At 39.5% G+C, this 13,443-nt stretch overlaps 2 protein-coding genes across 3 annotated transcripts in view; both read right to left on the bottom strand.

The window, feature by feature from the left end:
• LOC117288142 (DNA topoisomerase 2-binding protein 1-like) overlaps positions 1-3,490 on the bottom strand; it is a 29,725-nt gene extending 26,235 nt beyond the window's left edge. For both annotated transcript variants that reach the window (XM_033768850.1, XM_033768851.1), the window contains exons 1-3: positions 3,361-3,490; positions 475-601; positions 119-258 (exon numbers count right to left, since the gene is read on the bottom strand). In XM_033768850.1, the coding sequence (XP_033624741.1) occupies positions 119-258; positions 475-546 (212 nt within the window). In that variant the 5' untranslated portion in view covers positions 547-601; positions 3,361-3,490. The remainder of the gene's footprint in view (positions 1-118; positions 259-474; positions 602-3,360) is intronic.
• A 1,031-nt stretch (positions 3,491-4,521) lies between these two features.
• LOC117288370 (TOX high mobility group box family member 2-like) lies at positions 4,522-13,095 on the bottom strand. Its single transcript, XM_033769208.1, has 10 exons — positions 13,012-13,095; positions 12,628-12,708; positions 12,114-12,208; positions 10,850-11,062; positions 9,221-9,296; positions 8,873-8,959; positions 8,387-8,559; positions 7,780-7,881; positions 6,637-7,162; positions 4,522-6,107 (listed from the first exon to the last, which is right to left on the bottom strand). The coding sequence occupies exons 2-10, from the start codon at positions 12,677-12,679 to the stop codon at positions 5,752-5,754; spliced, it is 1,680 nt and encodes a 559-aa protein (XP_033625099.1). The 5' UTR covers positions 12,680-12,708; positions 13,012-13,095; the 3' UTR covers positions 4,522-5,751.
• Positions 13,096-13,443: the final 348 nt, after the last annotated feature.

The following is a 13,443-nucleotide window of genomic DNA, read 5'->3' as shown; positions in this document are numbered from 1 at the left end:
AGTAGTGTGGCTGTATACGCCAACTCCAAACCCTGAACGAAGAACCTTGGGGGGTTGCTCAAGACTTTAAAATAAGACTCATTCTCACTCCATAAAAGCTGAATATTCCTCTACTTACCTGCAGCCCAACTTGATCAGGTGATTGAATGCGTCTCCTTCAAACGGGTCGCACACGTACATGTGACCATCTCTCTCGGCCAGTTCCAACACCGAGCTCTCGTCTATTTTCTCCGTCTCTAGTCCAGTGACTTGAACTGCCTGTTGAAAAAAAAGAAAAAAAATTTAAAGACAAGAAAAGGCATCAGGCAATGACCTCGCTAGTGTTTGAGAGACTTAATTGAGTATTATTATAGGCTACTAGTCGTTCTCATTTCGATTGATGATAGGAAACCGTGTTCTTTGTTGCTTGACCAAATATATTTTAGTGTTAAAAAATTGTGTAATGAGATTTGTCTTCAATGCTTCAAGGTTTACCTCGGCTGCTTTCTTGATTTGCTCCTTCTGCGAGTCCTTGGTCACGACAATTCTGATGGCAAAGCTACCCATGATTCCAAGCCTTTTGAAGATAAACAACTTAAGATAACCACTCAAAGAGATGAACCTACAAGGACAACAAAAGGATCAACATTTATTTATTATGCTAATTATGGTGAAAAATTTTCCCTTTTTATTAGATCGAAATTTCAGACATTGTGTGGTGTTGATGTTATGTCAGTGCTTAATTTCGCTGTAAGAATGCCAAATACTTTTAAACAAAATTTCATTCTAATAAAATTGTGGTTCTGTCAAAATTCTGATGTCGGGGAACGATTTCCTCCAGAAATTTTGCTATGCTAATATTGAGAGACTAAACAAGTTTTATGAAAAAAAAAAAATTAATAAGTAAGAAGCAAATGGTGACTTTGAGTAGCAATTGATGCATTTTGTATAGCATTTTTGCAATGATATTGAAGGGAAATCATTCATTAGATGTTATATTTTGCAGGAATAAAAACCTACTTTAGGTGGGGGAAGGTAAGCTTACAAGTTACTTATTCCAATTTCAGTATTTAAGCAAGTCATTTTTTACTCCTCTATAAAGTTGTGTTCTGTCTTTGGATACATTTCACAAAACCCACATTTCAAACACAACATACAATTAATTTGTTTTTTTAAACATGACAGTTTTTGTAATAAATTGGAAGTTTAATTACATTAAAAAAGTAGGGGAAATGGACATTATTTGAACAGAAATGTTCCTCAAATGATATTAGGTTAAACAAAAGCAGAGTGTAATATTTCTAACATGAAACATTGTACAGAAAGTAAGTTTTTATGAACCATCAGAAGACCTTACTACAAGTCTCCTAAAATATGGTATAGGTTCTTTGGGGACAATCAATCAAACTCAAAACAGCTGAATACATCGGACTCAAACTCAGGGATGAGATTCAACTAAAGTGAACATTCCTGAAATGGCTTTCCCATTATTCTACACACAGAACCTCCCAGACGTTACAATTCACGAGGTTTACAGACTCTATGAATCACCGAAAAAATTAAACTTCTAGGTTATGACACAACATTTCTTATTTTTACTCTTCTATCGTTGGCAACAGTTCTTCTTCTTAAAGGAAAAGTTTAACGTCATAACGTCTTAATCAATTGTGAGTACATAAAAAAGTGACTCTTCAAAAGCATGGTTTTGCAAAAGAACCAGACTGCAGGACTTGTTCAGTGGTATCTGGGGGGGGGGGGGTTGTTACTGGCCCAAAGCTATCAGTACGTCCTGGAATCTGGTTGGTGTTTCCTTTAGTTTTTAGAGCCCTGCCCCAAAGGTAAAATGCCCTGAGAAAATGTACATGGTAAGCAAGTTTTCTGTCTTACTTCATAACAAATTTATAAAGACCATTTGAATCTAATGAAGAAAAACAAGTTTTGTTTCTATTGAAATGTGATATATACTTTTATTTTTTTTAAAGCTAGAAAAAGGCTCAAGAAATGGGTAGTTTGTTGCTCATTCGGCTGAGACCATCAATGAAAGGAACTTCAAAGCTTTTCCTGATTGGTGACTGCCTTCCAATCCAACACGCCCTGAATTAAGGGTCATTTCCCTATCAGGAAACATTCTGTACCACATGTTATTAAAAGCTATCTGCTTTTCCGAACCAGGCCTGGAATCACTTGTAGTGTAAGTCGGAGGGGTTACCTTTTGGCTACCCTGTTCTAAATTTGTCTATCATATATTTTAAGGTTGAAGGCGAACGATACGTACAACCATTTTCTTCCCCTTTTTTTCCTGCAGATTTTTAAACTGTTGCTCAAATCCTGGCTTAAACCTTGCCTGAAATTGAAAAGTATTTCAGATTTTCGAAATGGAAGTGCCCTTTGCAAAGTTAAAATGGCCTCGTCCTCGCAAAGATGAAATTCCAATACTTTGTTTCAACTGGCGTTCCAATGGAGCTTACCCTGCAACTTTCAGAAATTAATATTTTATTGTAAGCTTTCCATGGCATTGGTACCAAAATTTTGAACATTTTTTATCAGTACCAAAATTTTGATTATTTTTGGTAGTGGCACCACCAATTTTTAAAAATAAATCTTGCAAATGAAGTTATTCCAAGCTCCGATTTTCCAAAATGAAATCGCTGAATGCAAATTCTTAAATTTTGTAGGTAAGTTACAACATTTTATTATAAAGTTAATAAAATTAGGCCAGTTACACTTTTTGAAATGAAACCTCAAGAATTTCTGATTTTTTTTTTATATTTATTAATTTCAAACATCCCTCAATTGTTTTTATGATTTAAAACTGAAAACGAATAAATTTCCGAAAGCTTTTTTTAAACAAATAATATATAAAGCTACACCACCCCACCACCATGACCACTCTCCACCGCACGATAGACACTCCCCAACCATGCCCACCCAGCCACCCCTCCTTAAAACAACCTACCTACACAAATTGGCCTCCGAACATGCGTACGAAAAATATACTCAACAAAAAGTACTTTTCAGCGAGTCATCCCACACAACATTTTACACCTTATTCAAAGAGTAAAGTTTCAGCAAAATGTATTGTGATTAACATTTGAAATAAACATAAGAAGAGGGAGCAAAAATGAGGCAAAAATGAGCAACCACAAAAGGACAGCCAACTTGGCGCCAGGAGTGTCGAATATCAACCCCATACGACAACGTGTGTGCCTTGTTCACCGCAGTGCCGTGCACAAACCCAAGCTAGAGCACGACTCTATGTACCGTGTGTGCAATGCATCATGTCAAGAGTGGGTCAAGTTGTCACTCAACTTCACAAGAAGTTCGTGAACATTCCATCAGACATGTAGCAAAACTACACACAAATTTCGTCTCGATACTTACCTAGTTTATGTCCTCACAGTGTGTACACCACCTGGCCACAAAGAGCGGACAATTTCTCGAGCTATGAAGTTCACATTTTGGGAGAAAACTTGTACCAAGTTTCGTGAAAGATTTCTCCCGCTCCGCCACCATTTTGTCACTGCATGGTCTGGGTTTCCCGCACAGCTCCAAAATCCGCTAAGCTGATTGGTCAGTCTCTTGCCATTCTTATTCCAGAGGGGTATTTTACATATCAATTGACCTTACGGTGGCCGTACTTGACAGGACCGTGGCTTTAAAGGGGCTGTGTGCTTCGGGCAAATTATGTTGCTACAATACTGTACATTTTTAAATTATCATGTTCTTTCATGGTTCTTTCAATAAAACAGGATGGAACTTGAAAAAGAAAAAAGCTACAAGTAAATACAGCTAGTATTTAATTTCTGGACAAGAAAATATTGGAAGGAATTCTTAACACCACACAGGATATGGCTGAAGTAGAATTCAAAATAAAACACAATCCATACCTCCACTTTCACTTATTTTTAGTATTTTTAGTACAAAAAAAAAATTCCTCAAAAGAAAAAGTTCCACAACTCGAATTTTCATTTCACCCAATGACCTACTTTCCACCAGTTGCAGATATCAATTACATAATTTTGTTTTTAAGTTAACAGTACCAGGGCGCCCGATTATGATGATCTTTCCACAGGGGCCAATTAATTGGGTATGTTATCCTTAAACAGATAGAAGTTACCCCCCCCCCCCCCCCCAATATGTAATTAAGTAAACAGACAAGAGAATTTGAACAAGATGTTGTTTTATGTGGGATTTGAGAAATTGCATGGTGATGAGGTATCAATGGATGTTTGATTTGTGGTATAGGTAACACCGTGTGTATGCTTGCTGGGTAGATTATGTTCTCTTGGTCTCGCTATTCTACTGTTACGGAGTAGATTTTCTGAATTCAGGAGTCTTTCCTATCGCTCCTCTCCATTCACATGTTCACTTTCTACTGTAAAACGAGCCTGGCATGCTCTTTGTTGTGAACAGGGTCAATATATGGAGGGCAAAGGGGGGGGGGGGTCTCTATCTGTTGTATAAAACACTTTCATATGTACATTGTAAATACCCCATGGTAAGCCAAATCTTTACAAATATAAACAACGCCAAACACATGAATATGTACTCCTGTTTCATAGCATTAACATTTTATTTCACCTTTAATAGCAATGTGTTGTGAACACCTAAAATTAACTTTTCTCTTACATGGTTGTCAAAAGAGAGACATACAGGCCCGTTACTTCACGGAGGCAACAAAGGTCAGTGCCTCCATGCCCCCTGACCTTTGCCTCCATGCCCTTGAAACACTCCAGTAGAGATTTACAATTTCCATATAGGGTGCCTTTTATCAAAGAGCCCTTACCCCTAAAAAAACGAAGCAAACAAACCTGGACATATCAACATTTTGTTACATTTGGTATTGGAACATCAACAAGGCAGAATGGACTGATGCATGCACAAATAGGAAATAAATATGTAAACAAGATTTATTGTTTGAGAAGTATTCAGTGAGTCAAGAGTTTTAAACAAACAGCATGCACACAACATTGGTTTAATTGCTTACGCAAAAAACTAGCCTCATGGACAGTTCATTCAATGTCTGTCGCGATTATATCTGTCCGACTCCCGAGACTCGCATGACATGGGGGATATTCTTGAGAGACTGCTGGCCCCTACAAGACTACAGTTCTCATGCACTCTTGTTAATGGGGGAGTAGTCTGCACTCAGCAGCTTTGCATGACAGAAGTGATCTCACGCGAGCAGCATTCAATCGCGGTGAGCCCTGAATAATTACGCCAACATCACGACTTGATTATCAACGCGACAAACCATTAATGACTTGTCTATCACAAGTCTACGCAAAGACCAGTATCTGCACTTTTTGTGAACCAAACATATTACATGAAATAACTAATACACCATTGGACATGTACAAATGAAACGGTCAACTGGCAGCTGGTCTCAACACATACATTTACCGAATGGCTTCTTTAAGTTTAAACTTGGATGCATAGCAAGACCTGGGTCCAATTCCATAGAGCTGCTCAAACACAAAATATTGCTCAAGAATTTCCTGCTTAATAGCAATAATGAGCTGGAAACCAGTCACACATTTCACATGTCACATAGTATTTGAAATAGTACTCTTATTTCAGTATTAAGCATAATTTTGAAACTGTGCCCAGAATTGACCAAATGAATCATAAATAAAAAACAAATTACAGACAACGGGTGTTTTCCATACACAGGGCAATGGTAGCTAAATAGACAACCTGCATTTTAGATCTAACACTATATCAACCCAAGCATCTTGGAATCGTTTGAACTCCCGATAGATTATAATCAAGCTATTGTGTTTCTTTCCCCGCCATAACTCCATCCTTTGAACTCTCCTCAGCTTTCTCTTCCTGCGGTCCCACCTCCTTATCATCCTTCTCACCACCTCCAACCTGCTCCTCAGGCCCCGTCTTGACCTCCTTGCCACCACTCTCTATCTTATCTTCAGGTACCGCTGGAGCTTTCAAGACCTCAGTTGACTCTGCTGGATTGTCCATCTTCTTCTCCTCTTCAGGGGCAGTGTGGGAGACTGCATCCGCTGGGAGTTGGCTGGGTTGAGAGGGCTCTTGAGTCGGTTGCTCCACAGCGTCTTTGATCAAGGGCGGTGGATGAGCGTCTAGGTTGGATGGTTTCTGCGTCTCTGGGTCTGGCGATAGGACAAATCAGGAATTAATTAAAATACTGACTGATTGATTCAAACACAACGTCAACTATATGATTGTAATGACTTGAATTTAGAGAGGATTTTAATAGTAGACGCTTAATATTGTGATGTGTCCTGGCCGAGCCGATAAGAAGAATGGACTCGGGCTCTAGTGTTTCTAATTAGTAGAGTGTGAGTTTGAGTCAGGGTCGAGACACTTGTGTCCTTCAGCAACATTGCTTTGTCCTGGATGGGACATAAAGCTGTAGTTCCCGTGTGTTGTGTAATGATGTAAAAGAACCCAGTTTACTTATCGTAAAGAGAATGGGTTAGCCCAGGTATTCCTGGTCTGATCGGCAGCATAATGCGCCACAGCATCTTGGAAACCATTACATAGATATAGGGTCTCATACTTCAAAACGTAGCTCCACACACCTTGCAGGGAAAAAATACTGAGTGCTTTGATCATGCTGATACGCCCCTAGGGGTGTGATAAGGCGCTACATAAGAACCCGGCATCAAAATAAAATACCTTGATTGCTTTCACTCTCTCCTCCATCAGTTTTGGGAGGCGGACAAACACTCTGGAGGGTGGAGGTTTCGTTGTTGGAATCTTCCTTCTGTTCATCAACTTCCATTGACCCCTCCTTCTTCAGCTCTTCTTTCTTTGGTTCCTGCTCCCCGTTAGGCTGTCCAGTCAATGAAGGCTGCTCTGGTGATTGCTGTTCCAGGGCTGTCTGTGACCCGGGCTGTGACTCGGGTGCTGTCCCCGGTTGTGACCCGGGCTCTGACCCCGGCTGCGACCCCGGTGGTGGCCCCAGCTCTGACGACGCAGTTGGGGCTATTGGTTGTGGTTCGACCTGTGGCACCGGACTGGGATGAACGTGTACCTGTGTGGGTACCATTGGTGGGAGTGTTGGTAAGAGAGACGCTGGTCCCATGGTGGGTCGCTGAAGGGCGTGGCTCAGGATACTCCCCATGGGCGGTGGCAGGGGAGGAAGGGGAATGTCAGGGGGTGGAAGCTCGTCCCACTTTATCTCAACTTTCTGATCACACAGCTGGGGGAAACAGAAAAATTTTAATTGATGTAATTCTAACATCATCTAAAAAAACACAGAGTAAACGGAAATTGGAAGGGATTATGCTTCATGAAAGACTCAAATTAGAAATTCTGAAGTGTCAAAAAATAATTAGATGTACAGTTTTGTACCAAAGATTTTGTTTTTGCTGCCAAGAAACACAGAATGTGAATTTCTTTTACTTTTTGATACATAAATGTTACTTGTGTCGCAAATTTTAGGCAAGCCTTTTCTAGTACAAAAACGGATACATCAATTTTTGTTCAATTATTGTTTGCAGGAACACCATAAAAGTTGGTGATAACCTAATTGACGATCTTCTTTTTAAATGATGGCAACCACAAACAAAGATATTGACAAAATATGGAGACCCGACAACACTAGCTCAGTTGGTAGAGCACCAGCACCTTAAACCCGAGGCCACAGATTCAAAATCCTGCTCTAGTCAAGTCAAGCTGTCTTTGTTCAACCCTTAACTATTTACAATTTTTGCCAGTCAGACCTTTGTGGTTTATTACTAAATAATTATAGGTGTAGTCAATATTGAGTGGATACAAATTAAAATTTGAAACGATGGTTACAATACTAGAACAAACCTTCTTAATCGAGGAGTGAAACTGATCGCTGGTTTCGAAGAACTTCCTTTTCTTACTTTCATGTTTTTCCTCAATCTGCATCAGCTCATTCTCCAATTTTTTCTGCAAGAAAAAAAAAAGAAAACAATTTAAACAAAAAGGAAGAATTTGAATTATCTTCATCAATTATAGAAACACAGCAGAGAATGACATTTCAACTGAAGGGTCTGTATATATTTGGTAACGACTCTGAAAATTAATGGCAATAAAAGCTATACTTGGTAAGAAGTACAGCAGCTTTGGAATGTATAATTCATTTTGAGAAACTTTTCACTTTAAAGTACTGCAGTTATGGAAAAATATATCACTTTTTGTCCCAAAAGATTTAAGTCAAGAAAACATGATTTATTACTCCCACACGCAATCAAAATTGGAAACCGCAAAGTGTACACTGAAAACAAAAAAAACAAAAGGTAAAAAATTAACAATGCATACAATATAAAGGCAAGGTCATAGACTTACACACAAAATACTGAGAAATAAACAGTCCACCTTTAAAAAAAAAAACTGCATGTAAAAAAGAAACTGTTTATTTTTGAAAGAGATTGCAACAATATGCACTCAGTACCTGATGTAGCATCAAGGACTGAACCTGTCGCTTCAACACTTGCATGCGAGACTCGGTCACGACAGAACGAGGGTCTGGTACGGCGGCATCGCTGAAGATATCGTTGACAAATCGATGATTGCGCTGGTATCGCGCAGCAGCAATGTGCTTCACTGAGAAGCCGTCATCTTGATCTAAATGAAAAATAGGCACAGACCGAATCTAGTTTTTATATTTTAGATTTGAACATAGCCGTCAAATCTGGAGCCTTTGGCTGTAAAGAGCAACTTTTATGAAATTACTACATGGTTGGAAAAATGTTTTAAAAGTAGAATATCTTGATTCACACATGTGCCTCTCAAAAATTATTATTATTTTGTTTACTTCATAAGGGTAAACATTTCCATAATCAGGGAGATTTTGATACTTGTTCATCAGAACATGGAAACTTTGGTGGATTTTCAGGAAAATTTTTGCGAAATCAGGAAGAGTTGGCTTAAGACCTACCATCTTCATCTTCGGCTGGTTGGATGCTCATCCGGGGTTCTGGCTTGGGTCTTGGCTCCTTCGCTTCTTGCTCCTGCTGCTGTTGAACTTTTACCGTAAAACATAAACAATTATTATAATATATTTTTTCTAATAAATAAAATATTCACTTTGTCGTTCTAAAGACGAGATTCTATAATCTTTCTGGAAATGACAGCTAGCAAAAAAAAAGGGTCTCAACTTTATAAAAGTACCCTTCCCTTTTGTTTACAAACACAGCCAGTTCTGAAAAATTGTGACAAGTTTCGCAAATGTTGTGACGGCGCAGGCAAAATTTATGAAATCAAGCTACTATGCAAAATAAGTCACCTTTTCCTTTGGCAACGACCCAAGCTTGATAGGCTGGTGAGTTGTGGTAAATCTTCATGTTGTTTGTATAGTCCACCTGGAGAAAAAAAAAAGAAAAAAAAAAAATCGTAAAAATTTATACAATTTTCATTCTAATAGCAGTAAATACACCATAGTGCACATGAAAAATTTGAGTACAGGTGCCCCCAGCAGAGCCAACACTCCTCCCGAGCCAACACTCCTCCAAAAAGAGATTTTATAGTATTAGGTGATAAGCTTGGGCGGTTCCTTCGGTTACCCGGTTCTACCCGGTTCCAAATTGAAAACCGGACCGGCGGTTCCACTCTTCTGTGGAACCGGGTACCCGCTTTTGTCGGTTCCGATTTTAAAAGACCGAGTCCCAACTATAAAAGGCTCTGTGGAGCCAATCCTGCGACGAACCGGCATCTAGAAATTGAGGCTTGATGTTGAAAGCGGTGACCGCAGATACAGTGTGCAAAGGCTTCAAGCCGACATGAGTATCAACTATACACAGTGCACAGCCCCCTCCAATGCATAGGCATCTATACATGTATATCTCACGCATATACATGTACATGTACAGAGTCCAAACTCAAATAGACAGCACGTTGTGATTGGCTGCCGATACATCCATATTCATAAACGCTTGCCCCATCCATGCACAAAACACACAGTACTGTATGCATGTACAGGCATGTACAGGCATGTACACTTGTATGTACAGAGACGACACACTGCATGCACTACGGACATACTGCACTACGGACGTACTGCACTACGGACGTACTGCACTACGGACGTACTGCACTACAGACATACTGCTACACAACGGACGTACTGCCGGCTAAATCAAAGACTTGTTTAAATGCAGGGAGAATAGGTGCTCGGTGGCACGATGTCTGATTGACTTGGGGTGGGTATTCTGGTATTTTCGTTAAAAATAGATCGGCTCCAATTGTGTGTGTGTGAGCTCGGGACCGATGTCTGATTAACTTGGTTATTTTCAGTTAAAATAGATCGGCTCAATTGTGTGTGTGTGAGCTCGGGACGGGCGGCTTATGTTTTATATTGAATTGGAACCGGGTATGTCTCAGAACCGAGCTTTTTTTCGGAACCGGCACCGAGCCCCAAATTTCTGGAACCGCCCAAGCTTATTAGGTGAGGTTGGGTGTGATATGGACTTTTTCTAGTCGAGGACTCTGTATCAGATGAAGGCGCTTGCCCGAGCCTGGTACAGACTCCGATATTAGATGTAGTCCATATCACACCCTAAACCGAACCTAATAATGTTTTGATCATACCATAAAACACTTTTATCCTTTTAAACCTTTCGTTTCAATTTCGGCCCCAGTGAAGGTTGCAAACCTAAATTTCAACGCAGGAACCGGTTTGTTTACCCGACACTGAAACACCATGTTTGTAAATACAACTTACCAAAATGCTACGCAATAATACTACTGCGCATGCCATGTGCACAACGCATTAGGGTAAAATACAGGTTTAGGGGGTCAGTTATTAGCCAATCAAAAATGCGGATGTCACTCTGGGGTATGATAAATAGTTGTATCTGCAAGTTAACTAATTTACACAATAAAAAGCTTTATTCATCACTATAACGCTTAATTTGACCTTCTCATTCTCGTAGTCTTCAGTAAAGATCTGTTTCTGCTCCTCCGGCAGCTCTCTCCACATCTGGCCGATAATCTTTCCGATCTCCCACAGTTTGAGGTCGCCATTCTCTTGCTTGACCTTGTCCCACACGCTGCGACTGTAGCGCATGTACGGCATGAGGGGCTTGTCTGGAGGCTTGGGTGGCTTGGGGACGCGTGCCTCATGACTGGACTGTGAGGAAAATCGACAGTGACAAAATGATTAACACTAAAAGGGTTTAGTAACCCTTTTGCAGATTAAGTTTTGGCAAAGACATGAATGAAGATGAATGAAGATGTGAATGAAGATGAATGAAGATGAATGAAACTGTGAATGAAGATGCTTGTTATAAATTCACCTGTAGAAGTTTCAGCTTCATCAGTTGTCAAGTTTTTGAGAAAAGATGAGTTGTGTAAACACCAGTACTGGTAAATCCGTTGCACATGCTAAAATAATGTTGGTCTCCTGAGAGGAAAATTTCTTTTCTGTGACATTGTTTTACCCATTTTCGAAAAAAACTACAGCGCCTCAGAAAGTAATATTTTATAGGAAGCGTTCTATTGTCATCTTCAAACTGTGTAAGTTTAAAGGAACACGTTGCCTTCAATCGGACGAGTTGGCCTATAAAAAGCGTTTGTTATGAAACGCATTTGGTTGGAAAGATGTTTTAAAAGTAGAATACAAAGATCCACACAAATTTGCCTCGAAATTGCGTGGTTTTCCTTTACTTTGCGAACTAACACGGTCGGCCATTTATGGAGTCAAAAAATTTGACTCCCATAAATGGCCGACCGTGGTAGTCCACAAGATAAAAGGAAAACCGTGCAATTTCGAGGCATGTTTGTGTGGGTCATTGTATTCTACTTTTAAAACATCTTTCTACCCATATGCATTTTATTAAAAACGGTTACAAATGCTTTTCAATGACCAACTCGACCGGTCCAAGGCTCATCTGTGGACATAATCATTGTGTTTTGTATCCTACAAAAAAATACCACAGCCCTTTTAATAAGAGGCCATAGGCTAGCCAGACAATAGCGGTTGCAAGCAGCTTGTACCAAAATGCCACGAGCAGCCGCAATATTTGACCAACTTTTGCTAAAAAAAGAGGGTCAAACAAAAGGTATGGGACCGAATTAACATTTTCCAATGTTTCCCATGCAATGCAATGTAATTTAACATAAAATACCAACAAAGTCAAGTGAACAGCTAACTAAGTGAACATGAACTATTTGGTACGTACCGATTTTCCCGGACTGCCGACCTTTCCTGCATTGAATGATGGGTAATTGGCAACCACTGGCTGGGATGGCTGGGATGAATGGGAACGTCCATGTGCTACGCAAAAAATAAAAAAAAAAAGGTAAAAAATAGAGACTTGACTGTCTCGATAGTAAAAGCATGGAGGTTCTTCCACCATGGTAAAAGCAAGATGAAATCAAAAGTTGTCACAGTCAATGAATCTCAGTCCCATAACTTGTTTCTGTTTACATTTGCTTGGTTTACTCAGCAGGATCCATGGCCCCATGGGGACCTTGCATAAGTTTGGACGTACATATGAAAGCTAAGTAGCCTAAGTGTGTCAATCCTTGAACAAGAAACTTAATAAATGCTCCTTGGCGTTTACATGCAAGTCCCAACTTATGGATTCTGTCAAGTTACAAGTAGAAGTAAACATTTTTGAAATCAAAACAAGAACATCGGCCACATTTTCACATTTTGTCACGTCTTTTGTTGATTTATATTATCGAACTTACAAGGAGGCGGAGTTCCAATGCTCCCAGAGAAGGCTCGCTTCATTGCAGACATTAATGAAGTCTCCTCTTACTTCCGTATGCCTATAAAAACCAAATGGAAAGAACCAAGTGTACACAATTCACTGATAAAGAAAGGATGAAAAATAACACAAAGTATCCAGTGTTTTAGGTATGCAGCGTCGATGAGGGCGGGCTTTATACAATTCGGTGTCTACAATTTTTTACAAACACTTCCCCAAATTTTGCTCGAGAAAGGCCGAGAAATTACACAAGGTAACACAGAATACATGTCATTATCAAATTCCAGTAAAACTGTAAAATGTAACAATACTGAAACACAAACCGGCTGGAAATGGTGAAAGGATGTATAAAAAAAATCCTTACGTGTAACAACACAAAGGGGTGAGAAACTCCGCTGCATTTACTACATGAGTAGTCTGGTTTCGGTTTGTAAAAAGCTTACTTGCGTTGATGATGAACTGGCGCGGCCGTGTCTAGACCGACTGATCGTAGGCGGTGTTAAATTACAAACTCAAACCCTCTGGAAATAGAACTGCGATACCAAAAACTTTTTCCACAGCACACAATATTAAATACTGGTGCTGATTGAACTTTTGAAATACAATACTTAAAGGTGCAGCATAGTCACCTTAAATTTTACGGACAATAATTATGTCATCGAGCAGAGAAAAATCGTGAAAAAGAATTTAATCCCTGAAAGTCTGCATTGTTTGTTTTGAATGGCAGCAATTAAAATCTAACTTCAGCGCACAAACACTCTTAAAAAACATTCTGAATTGTTCATAATTTTTGAAG

This window comes from Asterias rubens, chromosome 3, assembly GCF_902459465.1.
Source record: "Asterias rubens chromosome 3, eAstRub1.3, whole genome shotgun sequence".
NCBI lineage: Eukaryota > Metazoa > Echinodermata > Asteroidea > Forcipulatida > Asteriidae > Asterias > Asterias rubens.
The sequence above is the reverse complement of the archived record's forward strand: the minus strand, read 5'-3'. Positions and strand labels throughout refer to the sequence as shown.